The sequence below is a fragment of the Sinohyriopsis cumingii genome, unplaced genomic scaffold (genome assembly GCF_028554795.1).
Source record: "Sinohyriopsis cumingii isolate HCF-2022 unplaced genomic scaffold, ASM2855479v2 utg002455l, whole genome shotgun sequence".
In the NCBI taxonomy this organism is placed as follows: Eukaryota; Metazoa; Mollusca; class Bivalvia; order Unionida; family Unionidae; genus Sinohyriopsis; species Sinohyriopsis cumingii.
In genome coordinates this window covers 58670-82057 of record NW_028316216.1, presented here as the reverse complement: position 1 = coordinate 82057, position 23388 = coordinate 58670, and the positions used below count along the sequence as shown (strand labels likewise).

The 23388-nt window shown below is 39.7% G+C and overlaps 1 protein-coding gene across 2 annotated transcripts in view; it reads left to right on the top strand.

The window, feature by feature from the left end:
• Positions 1-23388, top strand: part of LOC149770716 (2-aminomuconic semialdehyde dehydrogenase-like) — a 64883-nt gene that overhangs the window by 22986 nt on the left and 18509 nt on the right. For both annotated transcript variants that reach the window (XM_089949202.1, XM_089949203.1), the window contains exons 4-7: positions 1583-1749; positions 13544-13614; positions 14613-14717; positions 22272-22437. In XM_089949202.1, coding sequence (XP_089805328.1) covers positions 1583-1749; positions 13544-13614; positions 14613-14717; positions 22272-22437 — 509 coding nt within the window. The remainder of the gene's footprint in view (positions 1-1582; positions 1750-13543; positions 13615-14612; positions 14718-22271; positions 22438-23388) is intronic.

The following is a 23388-nucleotide window of genomic DNA, read 5'->3' as shown; positions in this document are numbered from 1 at the left end:
AGCAGAAAGATGTACTGAATATCTTTCTCAGCTTCGGAGGACGGGATGTGGGAGTCAGTACACTCGAACATAAGATATTATGATTGGATAACGTATTATAGACAAACAGATTTTACTCCAAAATTTTGGTTTCTTATTAAAATTATGCAGATCTTTAGTACCTAAGAAAATTATTGTTTATCTTTAATTATTGTTATGGCTGAGAAATATTTACTCCAGCAATGTGTATGAAAAATCACAGACAATGCTGCTTTGATTAAAGAGGTTTTATGCATACAGTAGACTCAACGTTATTCAAGTTCTTATTGTCCGAATACCAAGTATAATCCAAACTGTTCATCCATTCCTGACTAAATTTGTTCTTTTATATATATATATATATTATCTGAACATTGATTATTCAATTACAACGCCTAAACAAAATAATTTAGCAGTCTGATTTCCTCTGATCCTACCGCCTCGGATGCGGGAGGTCGTGGGTTCGATCCCCAACTGAGTCATAACAAAGAATTACAAAAATGGTACTTACAGCTGCCCCGCTTGGCTCTCAGCATTAAGAGGTTAATGGAAGGACTGGGCGGCCTGGTATCATAATAATGTGGGTGGGACATCATACTACATGTCTGCAGCACGATGCCCCAGTGCTGGACATCACTATAAACTGCCACACTGCAGACATCATAGGAATATGACTGAAAAATCCTCTGATCCAATGGAAATTCCAAAGTATGGAAACCATCATGAGTAACATGTTTGATTCCTTGTCAGCCCAAACTTTGCATAGTGATGAATCAAAAGTAAGTTATGTTTCTTGTTTTTCATTAATCCCATAATTGACTTCCCTTTACATAACCCCATTGTTAATTCAATTAAACCACTCTAGTAGTTAGAGCATCCGCCTCAGATGCGGGAGGTCATGGGTTCAATCCCTGGCCGAGTCATACCAAAGACTTACAAAAATGGTACCAACAGCTGCCTCACTTGGTGCTCAGCATTAAGAGGTTAGTGTTGGACTGGTCGGCCTGGTGTCAGGATAATGTGACTGGATAGCACATCATGCTACATGGCTGCGGCATGATGCCCCATTGCTAGACATCACTATAAACTGTCACACTGCAGACGTTGTAGCCATATGACTGAAAAATTGTTAAAGCTACATAACAAATCCAAATCACACGCATACACATTCACAATTCAATTAATGGCAGTAATTTTATTTAAAGTAGGCATGATACAAGAACGTCTGAAACCCTTTGAAACGTACATTCGACCATACACTTAGCTTTAAAAAATCTAAAGTAAGTCGCTTTGCATTCTGCACTGCATCTGAATCACCAAGCAGAGGAAACTGGAAGAGGTACAAAGCCGAATTTGGAACAGAAATGTATTCAAACTTGATGTACAATTGCGACTTCTTGTTCTTTGATTATTATAACGATGGTACTATGCAAAGTTATCTTCTAGTCTACCAGACTTCAAATTATTGAGTTCCAACTGTATTTGCTTATCTTTAATTTAAATGAATGAAAGATAATTTTATAATTTTATGCTTCAGTCTAATAGCTGTCTTTGCTTTATACAGGTTTGCCTCCTGGTGTTGTGAACATAGTGTTTGGCATTGGACCAAAGGCAGGGGAAACCATTGTAAAACACCCAAAAGTGCCCCTTATTTCCTTCACTGGTGGCACAGTCACTGCAGAGAAACTGCGACTGGCTGCTGCACCATTCTGCAAGAAACTTTCTTTGGAGGTAATTTTCCCAGGCTTGTAATGAGAATACAATAATGTGCCTGGACTGTCTGCATATTCCTGTGTGTGTGAGTTTGTACAAGGATCAAATAGTTTTGTCAAGTCTCCCATCTTTTGTTCAACATTCAAAGTAGAAACTAGAGACTTGTTATGGTTGTAAATGAGACTGGTTTGCAGATATAGATCATTTATTGGAAGTTCTGCAGAGGCAGAAGTCTCCACTAAATCATCACTAAATCACCAGCTACTCCCATCCCATGACTGAAGTAATTTTAAAACCACCTTATGTATCAAAAAACATCCTCCAACTTTACCTGAAAATTAACATGGTGATATTTAATAAAAGAAGACTTTCAAAAGATGCTTTAACAAGTTGCAACTGAAAGGAAAGCATTGACATACCTAATTATTAAATGTACCATAAAGTGTGGCATTTTTTGTTATGGAATTTTCATATATATATATATATATATATATATATATATATATATATATATATATATATATATATATATATATATATATATATGTTTGGGATTTACAACATGTTGCAGTCATTACATTTCAACTTTGAATATTAATTTTGTAAATTTTATTTGCCGTTGTGGATATTATGCTTTTTATTTGCACACATTGCCCATATATTTCACTTGTTTGATTGACAGGTGTTGATATACTTGTGCAGGTAAACACTTTTGAGTTTTTAATTATAGTGTTTATTGTTTTGTCTTTCCCAAGTGGAACACTGGCAACAAAGTGTCCTAAATGTAAGAGGTTTAAGGCAGGTGGGGACACACAATACATGTCTGGCATGTATTGAATGTTCTTTCACATTGATTTAAAGGGTTTTAATCTATTGTTACCAAGGCCTCATCACTTGCTAGTGTAATGGAGCATGCCATGATGGTACCTCAGCCGCATCAAAGATAAAGTGACCAATGATGATGGCTTCTTTCCCACACATCAGAGGAAGTGCACATGCATTGAATAGTTCAGGAAGCAATGACATTTGCTGGCCTCATTTTTTTGTATGGTCCTTCTGGCTCATTGATTGATTATAGTTAATGGGTGAATATTGATGATACCACCAAATTTGAATATTCCTTTTTTTCTTTATCATTTGTGTTTCATTTTTGCACATAAATTACAGAAATAACCATTCCTTGAAAACTTGTAAGAAATTTGTTAATGGGAGAGTATCTTCTCTTATTTTAGCAACTCCATTGGCATATGTTTTCCCAAGCTGCCAATCCAAGTGACAAGCATGTCTATTGAAGACATGTGGCACTCACAGGGCACCACATAAGGAGATCAGATCGTTACTTAACAAGCTATCAGTGGAGACCATTCATAAGCTAAACTAAGGGGTTTTACTCTAGGCTGGGTTTTCTTTTTGTGCCAGTATCTGGCAGAAAACTCAGGTATGTTATTTATCACAGCTGGCTCAACAAGTGCATAACTGCAGATGGCTGTGCTGACCATGACCTATTTTCCGGTTGACTCATCTAGTGATTTTGATCATGACTGAAAATAGCGTCATGCCTGTGTTAGTGGGACAACACAGTGGCTCATGGTAAGAATTCCTTTAGAAAAGACACACATGGAAGTTGCAGTCTGTTTGGATGCCAGTTTAAATGGTTAGAGGGTATGATTGATTTCCAGCTTCACCACTGTAAGCTGTCTGATCAATAAACCTCTTGAAAACCTCTTGAAAACCATATTAAATTCATTTTGGATCAACATAATGATAAGACAGTTATTGTGTCCTCAAACCTAAGGAACCATATCACCTGATATATGAGTTCTGGTTCAGGACTTATCTTCTGTTACTCCCAGCTGAAGCTAAATTTCCAGATTAAGTATTTCTCAGTAGGGCAATGTCGTGGCCAACTCACTGTTTGAGAACAGGCTAGGCCTTTTGTGCCATGTGGTCTGTCCAGCCATTGGTCTTTAAAAAGATATATGTGCTTTGGGGGTATCCACTGAGAGACCTTTATGCATTGAGTTGGAATCACAAGCTGCCCACTGTTGTCTGCTCAGTCCCATACCCAGGATCTGAGCAGTCAGTTGTGGCATTGCATAGCTATTCAGAACAGCCAGTTATAGGTGTTTCACTCCCACCTGGACAGGCTTCTCTTTCCCATCTGGTGCCTGTGGGGAGAGTCTTGCATCAAAAGGACTTTTCAATCTTCTATGGTTGCAATAATTTCTTGAGCTACAGAGAGCTCCACTTTAATGTCTTATAAGGGAAAGTGTCCGTTGTTTAGAATTTAGCTTGTTTTCTCAGGCGTTTTGAGGGGAAAAGTCCCAGTTGCTGCCAAAAGTCATTGTTCTTTGAATCTTTAATGCATTTAGGCATCATGGTAGAAGGGTTATTGGTCATGACAAGGATCTGTCAAGCCTGCTAGCCAAGTTTGACCAAAATACTTCCCCCATTTTCTGAAATGGAAATCATAGGTTCTGAATATTCAGGTCAGCATGAGCATTTAGGACAAAGCTTAGCTGAAGCTGCTGTCATAAAAAAATATGTTTTCCTTAAGCTCTACTTTTGGCACGTAAAATCAACATGTTGCTTACCTTTTCAATGGACTGCAACTTTCTCAGCTGGGTTTCGTAGCTAAGAATAGATTGCCAGAAGTAGGCATTTGAAGAGTGGTCATCTGTTTTATCTTCATAGTTGATACATCAAGAAAAGCATTGATGCAGGTCCTGATCCATGCCCTCAAGTAGAGAAGGGCTGTGGGATCAGACATTTCTTCATTGGATGCCCTAGCATTGTGGCATAAGTGAGTAATACAGTTGGTGCACTCTGATATCTTGGAAGGTCTTGACTTGCGAGATTAGAACAATCGTTGTAAGTTGTTTATTTGAATATAACATTCAATCTGAGACGTAATAGAAGCCATTGCCCAGCATATACATTCAGTATTTTCAATCTTTTATCTGCAACATCTAGCTTTGCAGAGACAAAAATGTTGTCTGGTGCTTCTTATTGCTGAATTCAAACTGCCACCAGATCAGTTCAACAGGTGAGAGTTCAGCGCTTTTGATGGGTTTGGATTTACCCAGACTATTTTGCTCAGTAAAGAAAAGTTACTCTTCATCTATGCCTGGGTACTATCATTACATGTTAGTTGTACTGTCCTGATGTTAAAAGATAGTTTTATATTTCATATAGGGCATGCAGCATTCTTTCTGTGAAACCTTTCCATCGCAATGATAGGATCTTCATGCATTTCCTCATGTTGCCTATTTTCCTGACATTAAAGTGATCATGGAATTTGTTAATGTAGAACATTTCTCCTTCAAATACGTTCCCCGATCACATTAACGTTAGGGATATAAGCCTGCTACCTCTCGAATCCAGCCCTACTAAAAGACAAAAATTCGTCTTTTCGGACTATCTCATATAGACCAAAGGGCAATAAGTCTTGCCCCTTACCTCCCCTTGATCGCCAGGTGTCACTAGTTTTTAAGCTTCGCTTGTACGGATAACACGTACATTATACCTCCAAACAATCCAAGCCATCTTAGCGTTAAATTGGACCGACCGAAGTTAAATTTGGATTTATTGCGTTGGACAATCATTCTTCTACAGGTTGTGTACATTATTTTAACAATTTTCTCAAAATTAAGTGACTTTGTCACCCTTACAGATTTCGTTTACTGAAGACCATGTTACACACGCTATCGCGGAACTCGTGTTATTAATTAAGAGTTAACGCGACACTGACTAATTTCGCTTACTCCGTTAGTAACGGTTGTGGTATTAGCGAATTAATAACATGCTGAATTGCTAATTTGTGCTTTGTTTTCTTTTCTTGTGTCGTTTCAGTAGAAATGTCAACCAAATGCATGAAATGCAAAAAGTTCAAAGCAAAAGAAGACAACCATGACTCTTGTATTGTATGTACCAAGTGTACATCATCTGTACCATGCAGCGTGTGTAATACTTGGACAGAGCAAACGTGGGCTGATGTAGTCCAGGAGGCAGCAAAAGGGAGGGATAGACGGAATAAGTCGAAGAAAGATAGCATTGATGTCCTCAGTATACATCCGAAGACAGCCTCCATTGCGAGCCTTGTGGGGGACGTTGGGGTCCCCCCTACACCTAAAGTTCGTCGTTTGCAACCGTCAGCCACAGTAACATCAGCGGCAATGGAGGAAAATAATGTTGACAGGGTACAACAGTCCAACTTTGAACAGATGCGTCGTTTGGTCCAGGAAACGACGGCGCAGCTATTGACATCAGGCCAGATATTACCCTTATTTCCCTCCTCACTTCCACAGCTTTTTCTGACTCTTTGGGGGAATGTTCCCCCAATTTTAGGCTGCCCAGTGGGCGTAAGTCCCCCCGAATGTCCGAGCATGGCCTTAGGGCCTGTAAGTCAGGACGCATGGGGTTTTTACCGGATCCATCGGATCCATTTCTTTATACAACCTCTACATCACCGGCCGTCCAACTGTCCCAGCATGGGGCCCCTATTGGTAAAACGATCCGACCAAACATGACTTACGGGGATTTTAGTGATAAATCCGTCCGTCAAGCTGTACCGCCGGCAACATACCAATACTATGGCAGAGATTTTAGTGAGAAATCTGTCCGTCCAGCCAGGCCATTGGAGCAGCTGGTACCGGTGATAGCAGGACCATCGCCAACATTCAGACCGACCACAAGCCAGACGAACCAGCCGGCAGGGCCGGCCGTCCATATGTTCACGTCTTATCCACAAGGGAGAGTTAATGACAGTGTTAAGGATGACGGAATCGCGTCATCTATGCCACCTGGTATGCTCTATCCAGAAATGCAAGCTATTACAGAACACAACTCGGCACACAGTTAGGGTGACGAAACTCCTGCAAATCAGCTGTACACAGATCCAACCATGGAACAGACTGAGTTTGGCTTCAAGGCGGCAGTGGAAGAAATTTATAGGGTGTTGGCAACTTCAGAATGCCCTCCACCTCCTACCGCCACTCAAGACTACAAAGTTAAGGAGCCTGTAGATCTTGACGGGGAAAAAGAGATGCCGTCCTTCCGGCTCCTTCCCCAGTCGGCAAAAATTAAGGAGATCAACGATCGTCTCTCAGGACGAATAGATGATCCGGGGAATGCTAAGGCGTTCTTTTCAGAAAGCCAAATGCCAGCGACGTTCTCGGGTCGCTGGTACAAAACTCATTCAGACGCCTTCAGTACAGATCTTCCGGCCCTGGACAAAAATATGGCAGCAGTTCACATGTCAGCTCCACTGTTTTACAAAGTGGACAAAAATGTGTTCCATGCCACGTCAAAGCTAGTCCAGAACGTAGTCGCTACGTCTTCAAGGTTAGGCTTCATTAGCCATTTTCCGACTCGCAGAAAAATCCGACAATGACCACGCTTGGGAAGCGACGGCCCGGATTGCTAGAGTTATTAAGAGGGCAGCTCACCATTCCATGGCTAATGCGTTGACTGCTTCTGCCAACTTAGACCTGATACGACGTGACGCATGTCTGCGGTCCACATCGCTCAAGCCCCATCATACTCTGGCTTTATGGATGACTCCGTTTGGGTCGCCTTTACTCTTTGGAGGAAAAATTGAAGAAGTTCAGAAGCAGGCAGCTCAGGAACTGCCCCTCCAACTCGCTGCCCAGCCCTCGCAGGTGTTTAGAAAAAATCAGCCCCTGCCACAGCGGAGGGATGATTGGCGGACCAGGGACAAGGGATCCTTACAATCAAATGTGCAGTATAGATCCCAACCCAGTGCCAGGAGATAACAGTCTAATCAAGCTAGGAGGCAACCATACAGAGGCGGTAAGAAACAAAGTTTCTCCGTCTTCAAGCCTCCTAACTCTAAAAATTGACATACCCTCTCCACCACCTGCAGACAGCCTACCTGTTGGCGGCCGCCTCCTGCAATTTCAGGACCACTGGACCACCTTTTTTCCTCAGAACGATTGGGTGATCCAGGTCATTTTGGAGGGACTTCGGATTTCATTTATCCAACCCGTCCCCTGTCCTCCTCTCCCCTCTTCACGGACGTACCGTCCAATCGGGAGAAGGATACCTTTCTACAACAGGAGATACGGTCGCTCATAGAAAAACGGGCGGTGGAGATTGTGAAAAAAACACAATCGCCGGGGTTTTATTCCAGGCTGTTTCTTATCCAGAAGGCAGACTGCAAGTTGAGGCCGATCATCGACCTGAGTCGCCTCAACCAATACATTTTACCACCGAAATTCAAGATGGAAACGACGAGATCAATCCGTCTTTCCATCCGGCGGGACGAGTAGATATGACCGATGCATATTTTCACGTCCCTATCCACCCCCGTCATGGAAGTTTCTCCGATTCGCTTACCGCGACGTGGTTTATCAGTTCCAGGTCCTACCCTTTGGCCTCAACATCAGCCCTTGGGCTTTTACCAAGGTTATGGATTGTGTCGTCACCCTGTTCCGATCAACTTCATCTACATGGATGGCAGTGTGCTTGGACAACATCCTTCAGAAACATATGGTAAGTTCTATTCTGCTCAAAGGCAGAAACGATCTTTTAGCACTTTTAGATCATCTAGGCTTTCTCGTGAACTGGAAAAAGTCCGATCTCCGTCCATCTCAGCGTTTTGTCCATCTGGGTATGGAGTTTCTCACCGATCTGAATCTGGTACGGCTTCCTCGTGCTCACGTAATCCGGATCGTCGAACTCGTCGAGTCTGTTTCCAACAGGACGTGGATTTCAGCGAGAGAATTCTTGCAACTCCTCGGATTATTCAATGCGGCGGCAGACTTGATCCCACTTGGCGGTCTTTTTATGTTTCCCTTACAAATGACGTTACTGGCACAATGGCGCCCCTTTTCAAGTCCCCTCAATCAAACAATAATGATCACACCCGAGATACGATCATTCCTGAGTCAGTGGCACAACCCAGGTTGGCTGTCCACTGGGATTCCTCTTGGTATGTACCGACGCCAGTACCTACGGTTGGGGTGCCCACCTGTTGCCGGACTTCGCTCCAGTCAGTGGCAAATGGGAGCCAGGGGAGAGGCCTCTCCACATCAACCTTTTAGAAATGAGGGCTGTCATCAATGCCTTTCATTTCTGGAAGGATCAACTCTCAGGAAAAACTGTCCTCATTATGTCAGACAACTCTGTGGTGGTGACTTACCTCCTCAAACAGGGGCCCCAAGTGGTCGAAAGCGCTGTCCGTTACGGATCACTGCCATCTCACCTCTGTCTGCGGCGGTTCGAGTCTAGGATTCAGCCAATGTGGGTATGTGAGAAAGCTTGCCAGTAGCTTCTCGTGGGTTGGTGGTTCTTTCCGGGGTTTTCCCTGGTTCTTCCTCCACCATTAATACTGGCCGCCATGTATAGCCTATCGTGTGCTGAAAAATGGCGTTAAGCCCCAAAACAACAACAACAACAACCTCCTCAAACAAGGGGGCACCAAATCACCAGACCTGTGCATTCTGATCTGGCAGTTTCTACGTTGGTGCGACAACCTCCACATCAATGTACAAATCAGACACATTCCCGGCAGACTCTATGTCTTGGAAAGGTCAAGTCATTCACACGGAATGGTCACTCCATCAATCAGTCTTTCTTCGGATTTGCACACTTTGGGGTGTCCGATGATCGATCTTTTTGCGACAAGGTGGAATCGCAAGTTGCCCACCTTCGTCTCTCCGGTTCCAGACCCAGAGGCTTGGGCTGTGGACGCTCTGTCAATCAGCTGGGAGGGGTTGTGGGCATTCGCCTACCCTCCCACGGTTTTGGTACCAAAAATAATCCGGAGGTTAAGGGGTCAGAACTGTCGGATGATTCTGATTGCCCCTCTCAGATGGAACAAGTCCTGGGTTACTGATCCACTCGATCTAGCGATAGATCTACCCAGGAAGATTCCAACCAGCCCAAATCTTCTCAAATAACCACGGTCACGGGTGTTCCACCCCTGCCCGGACCGTCTTCTTCACGCTTGGCTCTTGTCCGGGCAGCCTTGCGAGACAAACAATTTAAACCTTCGATTGTGGAGAGAATCTCAAGAGCAAGAAGGCCCTCCACTCTGAAGGCTTACGAGGGAAAGTGGCGTGTTTTCAGGGACTGGTGCCATATCAATAACATCGTCCCTTTGAGTGTCTAAATCCCTCAACTGGCTGACTTTTTTCTCTGGCTTTTCGAGGAGAAACAGTTGGCCCCAATTACTATCAAAGGCTACCGCTCCATGATATCAGACACATTCCACCATCATGGTAGATGTGATATTGGGCATAACAAAGATCTATCAGATCTTTTAGCCAATTTTGATTTTAATCGACCAAAATCCCTCACCCTGTTTCCAAATGGAATCTGTCCAGAGTTTTAACATGGCTCAATTCAGACAAATTTGAACCTTTAGGCCACACTTCGTTAAAGCTGCTATCATACAAAACATGTTTCTTGATAGCCTTAGCTTCAGCATGCAGGGTGAGCGGTTACATGCCCTTTCCAGTGACCCGAACTTTCTTCTGTTCAGATCAGATGGTTCGGTGGTACTCCTGAAGCAACCAGGCTTTGTAGCCAAAAATAGGTTACCATCCATTGGCAATCAAAGAATCGTCATTCGCTCGCTGTCTTCCATAGATAAGTCAAGAGCAGCAGCCATGCAAGATCCTGTTCGTGCACTCAAGCACTATTTAAAATGCACAGAGGCGTGTCAGGACACGTAAGCGCCTCTTTCTTCCGGTCAAAGCTGGTAAACGGGATATCACCCCTCAAGCCCTTGCTTCATGGCTGAAGTGGGTTATACGCTCAGCGTACTCTGAGGTCTCACAAGATCAGAGTCGCCTCATGAAGATTACGGTTCATGAGATTAGAGCAATCTCGGTGAGCCTGGCATTCGAACGCAATGTTTCGATCCGAGATATAATAGAAGCTGTTGGCTGGCATGCATAGTCAACCTTCTCCAGTTTTTATCTCAGAGATTTGGCTTCACAGAGGCAAACCTTGAATCTGGTAGGTCCGGTGTCAGCAGCCCACCAGACCCATTTAAAACAATCAGCACAGCCTATCAGCTTCGCTGGATTTGCCAGTGAAATTTCGTAGGTAAGAAGATTTCAATAACTATCTTAACCATATATAGGGGTCACATATCACGTGACCCTAGGCTGTGTTGCTGATGAAATTAGGAGAACAGGTTATCGTTCAAATGGGGAATCCAGCCATCATTCCCTAGAAGGTACCCGGGGTGGAGGTAGGATGCTCAGCATTCCCTCCTCCTATTACTTATTCTCCTAACATTAATGTGATCGGGGAACGTATTTGAAGGAGAAAGCGAATTTTTAGTAAATTGTGTTTCTCAGAGAATACTTACCCGATCACATTACTTAAAAACCCTCCCAACCACCCCGCTATGCAAGCATCCTCGTATAATATATATCGCTCAGTTTAAAAAACTAGTGACACCTGGCGGTGGCAAGGGGAGGTAAGGGGCAAGAGTTATTGCCCTTTGGTCTATATGAGTTAGACCGAAAAGACGAATTTTCGTCTTTTAGTAGGGCTGGATTCGAGAGGTAGCAGGCTTATATCCCTAACATTAATGTGATGGGTAAGTATTCTCGGAGAAACACAATTTACTAAAAATTGCTTTCTAGCAAATACATGTTTATCCAGATTATTTTTCACCTAATAACATTACTATTTAACCCTCCCATCAAATTCCATCATCATTGATGTACCACTTTGATTAAACTGGTTGAAAACTGAATTGAGTAACCATTTTTGGGTTGGCAAAGGGAAGTAATGGGTAAGAGTTTTTTCCCTTTGCCTGTATGTTATATGGATATTGAAAATGTAATTTTCATATATCTAGGAATGCAGGAATCATGAGGTAGAAGAGTTTATTTCCGGATGTTAATGTAATAATTTTAGTGTTCTCGTAATTTATTCGAACATTTATTTTGTACCTCATTGTTAAGTATAGTTTTATTGTTCAATCATTTTTTGCAGAAACAGTTGGTTTTTTTTGGGTTTTTTATGGCACATCAAGACAGATAGTTTATGTAGAGCCGGGGCAATTATAGCAAAGTGCCTTGCCCAAAGACACCTTGGTAGCTAACCCAGGTTAATCTGATTGTAGAATTTGAATCCACACCCTTTTGGTCATGGGGCCAGCATGATTAACACCGAGCCACCACACCTGCAGAAACAATAAGAAAACAATATGAATTATTATTAAGCCCATCATAGTACAACAGTGAGGCATAGCAAAATGTTTTCACTGGGCATTCATAATCAAATTTTTTATTAAGAATTTAAAGTTCTTAATTTGGTGTACTAACTATAGAACTTATAGGATGGCCAGTTGTCTGCTGTTAAACACCTGTCCTTCTATTCACTGCTCCCCAAAACTACTTGGAGGATTGCCATGAAACTTTACACACACACATTCATCCCATGATTCTGATGAAAATTGTACAGCTCGGATATAAAATATGGCCACCACAACAATCCTTTTAAAATCTTGCAGCTATACCTACTTTTTAGTGCATTTTATTATTATTGATTGATTTTACGCTTTAAAAAAAACTCTTTTTGATGTCTGTCGAGTCCTCATTTAAAATGAAGCCATTTTTATGTCCTGTATTGTTCTCTGTAGCCAACTTGAAAATGTTGTTATGGCTACATCTCTTGAATAGACAGTCATATCAGCATTTTGTAACTAGAAGACATTTTGTGATGTCTGGTTCCAGTATGAATCACACAGTAGTTATCTTGAAGTCATGTTATTGGCATGAAATGGACAGTCCTATCATCATGGGGCTTTCCCTTAAAAGACTTCTTAGTATGTTACATGGTACTTATCTAATATCTAATATAGCCATGAAATCAGCCATCTTAAAATTTTATTGCTACTGCACATGAATGGAAAGTCATTTCAAAATGGGTTTTAACTGGGAAATTTATGGCAAATAGATGATAATAAACTAAATAATAATAGTAATTGTTCAGATCTGATATCATATATGGCAACTGCAGTGGCCATCTTGAAAATCTTGTTGCTGCTCCAATAGTCTTGACTCAAATTCAACTTGCCCTGGCTCAAATTCCACTATCCATGACTCAAACTCCACTATCCTTGACTCAGTTTCCACTAGCCTTGACTTCATATCCATGTTCCATGTGCCTAAAAAGCCCAAATCTTTTACTATTATACTGACACAGCATCAGTATTGTAGCACTTCAAATATGACATGGAATAAATAAAATCACATTAAATCGACTTGTTTATTTATTCAACTATCAGGGCTTTTCCAGGAAAACATACATAGGACCCAGGCAAGGCACTTTTAATGTGTAAAATACCCAATAATGAAATTTAGAATTTTCTTATCATTTTTATATGAACTCTTTGAAATCAAAGTTATATGCCTTCCCTGTGTACCATGTATGTTTAAATGAAACAGCCCTCAAAATATTTGATGTAAAGCAATGTTTTTCTCCAGGTCATGATACCAACCATTGTCCAATTGTTGTAGACACAGTCCTAGGTCAAATGGATTGAAAAAGCTTTTGTGCTGCATGGATATAAGAGTTACAGAAAACACTCAGTCCATATCAATAAAATCAGCTACCAACTCTTTGAACTAAAAGGATTGAAACATAATGTAATAAATCCCATATATCATATCTATGCTGAAAAAAATGGCATCATAAAGTTTCATCTGCCTCGAATTTGTATATTGAATTTTGAATCATATGAAGCACAAATGTTTCTTTTGGTTTTTGTGGCCTTATAGATGTTTCATGTTATTGTGCCATTTTGCTCCTTTTTCTGTTTTAGCTTGGAGGAAAAAATCCTGCAGTGATATTCAGTAATACAGATCTTGATAAATGTGTTGAAGTCACAATAAGGTAAAGCAAAAATGCATGCAAGATATTTTATTCTAAGTTTTATACCCATTTTATATAACATTCAAAAAGGAACATATATTGAAGTAGGGGGATATTTATTCATTCCTTTGTAAATCACAATCTCTAATTTATTTGTTGTTTTGCATTTGCATGTGAACACGGTCCAGGTATGGATATGATTAGCGGTGAAATGATTTACCTGTGCCACATATCAATACAATTTGTCATACACAGCCTATAATAAGATGCATACATATTTTTTGTTTTGACCATCAAGTTAGATTAAAATAGACAATATATGAATCAACTTAGTAACTTACCGAGAAAGTGTTTTTTAATGATTATAGCTGATAATATCTGGTCTATCCTAGATATTACCTAACAAAACCAATTAAGTTATCACAGCTTGTATGGTCAGGTACAAAAACTTTGAGACTGATATGAAAATAAATGACATTACAAATTAAAAATTTATAACAATATATAGAACACAGTCAAAATCTGTTTCCCGTTAGGTTATTATTTTTATAGAAATATGTTAGATTAAACCAATTCCTACCATTATTATCACATTGGAAGTGTTAAAGAGTTGTGTACAACACCTAACCAAATCAAACTTCATTCCATAAATGCAGGCTCAGCAACACATTCAAGTTATTTAGCAATGAAGCAATGCATTTAAAGTGATTTGCCGAATGACTCACCTTGGTAGCCAGTCTAAGCTGATATGAAAGCAGTATTAATGCTACACCCTTTTTATCATAATTTTGGCAAACTAAACATTAAGACATAGTCATGGGCTACTCATCTGTGTTGTGAGGGAGACATTCATGGGGGTGGGGGCCACTGTATTTTCAACTTTTTGATTGCCTACACAGAAGTTTTTATATATTTTATTTCATTTGTAATCTTAATTTCTATTACATTCACTTGTTACAGATGACAAGTAAATTTAATTCATTGTAGCAGGATTTTATTTTTTATTGCCCTTCTTTTAGGTCATCATTCATGAACCAGGGTGAAATATGTTTGTGTACCAGCCGTATCTATGTACAGAGGGGAATTTATTCCAAGTTTGTGGAAAAATTTGTGGAAGCAGCAAAGTAAGTTTTATAAATATTGCCTATATGACAATTTGAATACATGATCCGATCACGTTAAAATTAGCAAAATTAACATGGCTAACTCCAGAACCAGTCCTCCCAAAAAGTTTATGAAATGTTATTTTTCTGCTTAAATGCAGCAAATGGAGAGAAGGAAGAAACTTGTGCCCATTACTATCCCTCACCTTTCCTAGGTAGCTTTCTATCAACCAAGATGTTTACCAAGAGGACACGAGATCTGTCTGGCTTGGACAAAGTGTTCATCATCCTCAACCTGTAGTCTTTATATCCTACTGAGCCAGCAATACAAGTTCATTAGTGACCATTAATCCATCATTTTGGTGCGCTGTGCTGCATGTCTGTATGCTGCACCATGGTATGTGGAGTTGTACAGGGATCCGATTAGCTCATATGTCCATTATACAGAGTGTACTGCCAAGGCAGTTACCCAGCTGATTGACAAGTCCATATCAGGGCCATCCATAATAAATACCAGCAAGTCAAGCATGGAATGTTTGTCGGCTCTTGATGGCGATATTAACATCCTTTTATGTCGTACAATTATCTGTTGTTCAGAGATTTTGTGCTGTATTTCCATGGTATTCATTACCATATAGTTTTGAACAATCTATCCATGTTGTGACATTCTGCATCAAGAATTCCTAGGTAGCTTTCTATCAACCAAGATGTTTACCAAGAGGACACGAGATCTGTCTGGCTTGGACAAAGTGTTCATCATCCTCAACCTGTAGTCTTTATATCCTACTGAGCCAGCAATACAAGTTCATTTTGGTGCGCTGTGCTGCATGTCTGTGTGCTGCACCATGGTATGTGGAGTTGTACAGGGATCCGATTAGCTCATATGTCCATTATACAGAGTGTACTGCCACGGCAGTTACCCAGCTGATTGACAAGTCCATATCAGGGCCATCCATAATAAATACCAGCAAGTCAAGCATGGAATGTTTGTCGGCTCTTGATGGCGATATTACCATCCTTTTATGTCGTACAATTATCTGTTGTTCAGAGATTTTGTGCTGTATTTCCATGGTATTCATTACCATATAGTTTTGAACAATCTATCCATGTTGTGACATTCTGCATCAAGAATTCCAGAGCTGCATGACTGTCCAGCAAACTGGCATGCATACTGTCCAGCTGGCAACTTTGCTCGCTGACAGCCCAACCAGCTGACCTTACTTGCAAGACAAGGTTTGGCACTTGCCCTGCCTCCAGTTCAACTGGCGAGTCATTTATTCATGGCTCATCTGTTGGTGATACTGTGACACACTTAGAAATAATGGCAATATCTTGTCCATGCCTCTAGAAATGTTTTAGTCAGATTGGAGGTTGTAAACCAGCAGCAAGTGTGAGAATAGCCTCATTGACTTAGCATACTCAGATGCCACAGTGGACTGAGTTCAGCCTTAAAGTGACTGTTGAGGAAAATATTGATGCCTTCAGAATTCATGTCACTGCTAACTTTGAGCCAAGCCTGGAAGATGAAGACTTCATTAGACTTGGAAGACAAAGAGGAACATCCCTCCATCTATCTTCTTTGATAGCCAGAAAAGATAAAGAAAATACCAGACAGTCTTTCAAATAGGGTCTTCTAAGGCATTCTGTTCTTAATGTGCTTTTGATTATGTTGTTATAGAATAAATTCAAATAGTCATCTCCATATATTAGATAAGAACATAGCAAGACTGAATATTATGCTATATTATAATCATGTATTGTATGAATTTTATATTATAATATTGTAAGTTGGATAAGACTGTTTTCCATACCACCTGTAAGCTTGTGAAGAAACATTATAGCAACATATTCTATGTCAATTCTACAAGCCCTTGTGATTCTTTTTCATTTACCCCAAAATCAGGCAGTGATCATGCATGGCAGTCTGTGACCAGGATTCCAACGATCATCAAACAGGATTACACACCATGTTGTGGCTATCATCTTATGTCATCATCTGACACATATATTTAGTGAGATAGTATTCCGGTCTTCTCTTATCGTCACTTGAGCCACATCATTCCCTTGCTGTTCATGGTACGCCATTTGATAATTGAATGGAAAATATATGCAGGCTGTTGCCATTAAAAACAGGAGAACTTTAATAACTGATTTAAAAAAACACTTAATAGATTCATATGATCAAATTAGACAGGAAGCCTATAGCTAGAAGATCTTTCAGTTTTTGGCAAATTGTTGTTGTTGTTGTAGGGTTTAGCACCATTTTTCAGCACATGATAGGCTATACATGGCGGCCAGTATTAATGGTGGAGGAAGAACCCAGGAAAACCCGGAAAGAACCACCTACCCACAAAAAGCTACTGGCAAGCTTTCTCACATACCCACATTGGCCGAATTTGAGACTCAAACACACACAGACAGAAGTGAGATGGCAGTGATCTGTAACAGATAGCACTTTAGACCACTCGGCCACTCAGGGCCTCTTTGGCAAATTGTACTACTTCGCTATTAATGCTAGAAGTAGGAAAACATTTACATGATAGTATCAAAAAAAAAGTCGCAAATAAATTTGACCATCTCAGAAAGCATACCGAAATAGATGCATTTCAGTTGGATAATTGATGTTGATGAGTCATTAAATATACCCAGTAGATCAAGATATGGAAACTCTATGATATGCAATCAAATTAACAGCATAGAAAGAAATTCTGCACAAACCATCCAACTGACCCAGACCAACTGTGCTTGCATTTGGCAATAGATACAGCTAGGTGTGCTGTAGCCAGGTGTACAATATCAGCTTCTTTGGCGTCTTATTTCTCTGCAAATACATAATTTGATTAAACTAGCATTAGGAAATTACGGCTAACTCTGAATCCAGCCTTCAAGAAAGATGAAAAATGTCGCTTCGTCTCTATATAGATGAGGGGAGGTGACTCTTGCAGACGAACTTTACCTGTTCCTTTGGGTGGCCACTTGTATACTAGATCTTCGTAACGTAACCTTAGCTTTCAATTGTGAACAGTGCCTCGGAAGAATCCATTGTAATTTATAATCCATTTTGACCGTCCAGCATTTCTTTCAGAGATAAAGTAAGTCAAAAGATTGATATAACTGGTTTATACATTACTTTCATTTTTCCTGCTGAAGTTATTTGTATATATGCATTTTATAATCGTCTCTATATTTTCCATACGATGTTAATCATCAACACTAAAGGTTGCACCATTGTAATCATAATGTCCTGTTTTGGTTTCTTCTGCACTTTTTAGTCTATGCAACATGGGCTTTCCCTTTGAACAGTTTGTACATTTATTGTATTCACTTTGCTTTCATAACAGAGTATCAGTCAAGTGTAAGAAGTGCAGATGCTTTCAAGTGGTGGAGGACAACCATAAGATGTGCCTTGATTGTGCTGTTTGTTGTCCCTCACATACACATAGCATGTGAGCAGTGTGGGCAGAAGATACGTGGTCGACTGTCCTAAAATGCAGTCAAAGGGCCACACACGTCTTCCAAAACCATTATTAAGCATTCATTTGAATTCTGAATCATTGGCCAATTTTATGATTTCTTTGAGATGTCACCCCAATTTCTGAAGACTATACCTTATACAACACCAACAGCAGTGATTATTTGAGATCCATTCAAAGCCATGTCAAGCAGCTGCATTCCGGCAGCATTGGATTTGTGTACAGCATGCACACTACTGGAGGCTTTGTTGTCTAGAATGTTGACAAATGAATTGTAGGAAACTAAAACCATATTTAACCCAATTTGGCAACCCATAAGTCCCAATCCCATCAGTGTGATGTACTTGGGGCATTTTAAAACCAGGCATGCAGGATTACATTTCATCTTTGCTGGCCAGAGTGACTGCAAGTTGTATATCATTTGCTGTATGTTGTCTAGGCCACCAACCAACAATACATATACCTGGATAATAAGTTAAATTGTTAGTGCTAATAAATCTATTGCATATCTATGACTGGCAAATAGCACATTGAGTGACACTTCCTACAGGGACAGCATCTGACTGTCAGCAGACTGCACAGGCTAACAGGCCAGTTGGACCAACCATATCATGATACCAATACATTTCCAATCACAATTGGAGCTGTCCAGCCAATCCCATCTGACAACACTAGAGTGTTTTTCCCCATCTAGACTGTTTTATGCTGGATAGGACTCAGCCAACCCTCCAAGAATATTCAGCAGATAAAATCATTTTACAATTTGCATCAATTCTGCCATATAGATGCTATGAGTGTACAGGTGGAGGATAACCCCTCCCTCCCCAGTCAATGAAGGGACAACACAGACTTGTCTGAACATTCCAATCCAATTATGGAAAGGACAGTTCAGTTTTATAGCAAGATGTTCCAAATTTTGCCTCTGTTGGAATGTCCTTCTCCAGTTCCACATGCAAGGTCAAGATGTGAAGAGGATGAACCACCATCACACAAACATAATTATGCCACAATCATGAATGATTGTGGAAATTACCAAATATCTTTAATGAAAACAAAATTGTGACCAGTTTATATCACTAGCTTCCTTTTTGGAACGTCATTTGTCTGCAGCTTTCTCACCACACTGGTTCAAATCACATAGTATTGTTTATTATTCTGATGCACCTAGACTAGCAAAGGTCGTTGATGATCAGGGCTTGCAAAATAGATTTGATTGTACCTTTCCAATGGTACAGATCTTGTATCAATGCAAAATAGATTTGATTGTACCTTTCCAATGGGACAGATCTTGTATCAGTGCAAAATAGATTTGATTGTACCTTTCCAATGGGACAGATCTTGTATCAATGTTCTGGTTGTTGACCAATTTGACATATATCACTTGCCATGTTCCCAAAATATGAACCTCTCCTAGGTGTTGATGTGACTGATAGACTAAATGTCTTTTGTGTTTCTGAAGCAGATATCGTTGAAGACTTGCTTCCTGTTAGTGTCACGTAAGCTGCATATGGTGTATGCAAATTACATGCAGTTTCTGTTCCAGTGGCTCAGTTGTAATAATGATGCAACTCAGTTTATTTTCTAAAAACTGGTTACTGTTGATAGACAACAACCAAACAACTTTTCACATTCCTTGATCAACCTGTTCAGAGAGGCAAAGCAGCAGGACCTAGAATACACCCTCCCACAAAAGTGAGCTTTCTTTGATAGGTTCTGCTCAAGGTTAAAACTGGTAACATCCAGAACACAGGTGGCCCGGAGCCTGAAGTGGAGCTTTTCTTTAAGAGTTACTTCCCTTTATTTGCTGTGTATAGATGGAAGGATTATCGTCTTTCAGGGTAGTACTGGATATGGAGGCAGCATGAGCTTAATTTTCTAAAGCTAGTGTATTTTCAGGTCAAAAGAAGTGATATTATATGATGCCCATTTATCGATGTACATATTTTTGTTATGTTAAAATAAAGAAATGTGAATTGTCTTAAAACCTCTTGTAGACTGTGTTGTACCTCTTTATTCAAAGTTGAGTTGTCACAGTTATCTGAGCATCTTTTCTTAACTCATGATTGAGGACTAAGAACAATAATGAGGTGACTTTAGCTAAAACCTTTTTATCCTGACTTCCCAACAAACTAAATTTATGGCATTTATTTATCTTGACAGTACCAGTAATTTAATTTTAAATACATCAAATTACTTAATCACCATCAATTTGCTGAGATATATGCTGTCTTTAATGCTTTGAACTGAGACTCTCCTGCAAGTTGCAAATAAAACATGGTTTTCTAGAGGAAAACTAGAAATAATTTACCATTTTTGCTGTTCTTCAGGGTGTGGAGTATAACATCAGTCTTGGAAAGTATTTCAACTATATATGGGTATATATACCTGAAATCAGTATGAGAAAGGACACCTGATTGGTTGAAGTATTACACTGATTTACCATTGCTGCACTAAATTATTGTCTGGTGTTGGTAGTTTTTTTTTACATCAGTTTCTGATGGATTGTGTCAGATGCAGATTGGAAAAGGCCAACTGTTACATGTTTGTACATACTAATGTAGCTTGTATGCAGTCATGCATATTTACAAAACCATGTGATGTCCATCTGTAATTTTGTTGGAGAATTTTGGCCTTGTTTATCAAGATTTTCAGTTCAGTTACATCCACAGAGTCTGCTTTGGAAGGATATGGTATTCTCTAATGTCTGGACTGTAGGCATATGATATTTAGTTGATGTATAAGGGAAGCAACTTTATATGTTGGTACTAGCGAATCCAGTGACAGGTCTCACACCACAATGTAAATTCACCATTATTATTTGTCTGAATTCATGACTAGTGGATGCAAACATTATTATTTATCTGAATTCATGACTAGTGGATGCAAACATTGTCTGAATTCATGACTATTGGATGCAAACATTATGCCAGATCAAAGAGTGTTGATATGAAGATGTTGCATTCATATGGCTCTCTTGGAATTCATATTTCTGTATTGAATGTTTTTGTAGCTGGATATTTGCATTATTTGATTTAAAAGATGCTACTGTTGGATAATGTTTGCCAGTTGAGAGAAAACCATGTGATGCCATATGAATGAGTGTGACAGTTTATAGTGATGTCTAACACTGGGGCATCATGCCACAGACATGGAGCAAGATGTCCCACCAAGTCACATTATAATGACACCGGGCTGTCATAATAAAAGTTAGTTTTTGTTGACATTTAAACCATGCTTATCCTGGGGATCGGGTGAAAGACCTGTACAGAGCAATAGCATTAATCTGAATGTAACAGTCAGCATTACAAAGGCTCCAGGAATTCTCTGCATAGACATGTTATCTATTTTGTTGACTGTGCAATGAATTTTCTTGGTTCTCCCACATTTTTTGCTTAAGTGTGTGAGTGTTCGTTCATGTTCTAGTTTTATTTTCGGCATTTGGAGAATTCTGTGAGATGTACTCCCAACCTTTATAACCTCAACGGTGTGATTTTGTGATGGTATGCGATTTTCTTCCTGAAAGTAAAATAACTTAACTGCAGAGGGCAGGGCAAGGGAAATATCTAAGGGTAGTTGGTCAGTAATGACAATACAGTGCACAGATTTCATGGTCTTATTTGATCTATTTAAATTCATGGTTTTATTTGGTCTCATTCAATTCATGGTCTTATTAAATTCATGTTATTATTTGATCTAATTAAAGTTGTGATGTTATTTGGTCTATTTAAATTCATGTTTGTATTTGGTCTGAGTAAATTCATGGTCTTCTTTGGCCAATTAAATTTATGGTCATACTTGGTCTTATTAAATTCACAGAAAGTGATATGTTAGTAAGCTGACATAAAAATATTATACCATAAACAGTATATAAAATGTATCAGCTAAGTGTGGTAAATCCACTGACAAGTAGAAAATCCAATTTAACATTGTCCAGCATGAAAACAGGTTAATACTTCTCCCGCTCCATGCCACTAAACTTATTAAAACCTTGTATTTCTTTCCAGACCAAACACTGGAAAAAATGTAGTGAAGCCTTAAGGTTTTGGAAAGGTAATGCAATTTGTGCATTTAGCTTTTACACAATACATTATATTTGATTCAGGAACCTGAAAGTTGGCGATCCAATGGATGAGAAAACCTATACAGGAGCCTTGATCAGCAAGGAACATCTGGCAAAGGTCAAAAGCTATGTAGATCTAGCAGAGAAGGAAGGGGCCTCCATATTGTGTGGGAAAGAGCCTTTGGAGTTGCCACAGGAAAATCAGGGGGTAAGTCATGCTTCCTTGCTTTGTGATGTGATCCTGAAATTGTGATCAGTGACATTGACAAGATCATGGATGTATTTGATTGTCAGAATTATGTCATTGTCCAGCTGAATTATGGCCTGTAATCATTGGATCCAACAACTGTAAGTTCTGTGCATTTTTTTTTGTCTCAAATTTTTCATAGCAAAAGGGGCACGTAAAACTTTGCCTGTCTATTTGTCACTCCTGTCCTTCCAACCTTTCATCCTTCCATCTCATCCATCCATTTCATCTATCCATCCATCTATCCACCTGACATTCAGTTCTATATATGATGTAACTCAATTAGCATATTGATCTTCCTTCTTTAAGTCCACCCTTTCTGCAGTTAAAAGGTGGCCTTGTTAGAGAGGCTTTATAGAGGGAATCAGATGAATGGGAGTAATTACCACATATAAAGTATGAAAACCATAAGCATAAGTCACTTAAGGCTGACAAATAAAATTCGGTTTACATATATGTATTCATATCATGATTAATTTTCAAGGTAAGGAAAAACAATTAAAGGCAGATAAATAAAATTTGGCAAGCCTGTTTGTAGGCATTTTTAGATGACATTTTGGACTAGATTTCCAGATTGTTACAGCAATTATTATATTTTTTTCACAATGGTAATTCATCATTTACGGTAGAATACAATTTAGCAAGCATGTTTGTAGACAACTTTGACTTCATACTATTCTAGCAATGATATTACTTTCAGTTACAAATCAGTTACACCGCTCTGGTGACCAAGTGGTTAGAGCATCCGCCTCAGAAGCAGGAGGTTGTGGGTTCGAATCCCAGCCGAGTCATACCAAAGACTAACAAAATGGTACTAACAGTTGCCTCGCTAGGCGCTCAGCATTAAGAGGTTAGTGTTAGACTGGTCGGCCTGGTGTCATTATAATGTGACTGGGTGGGACATCTTGCTCC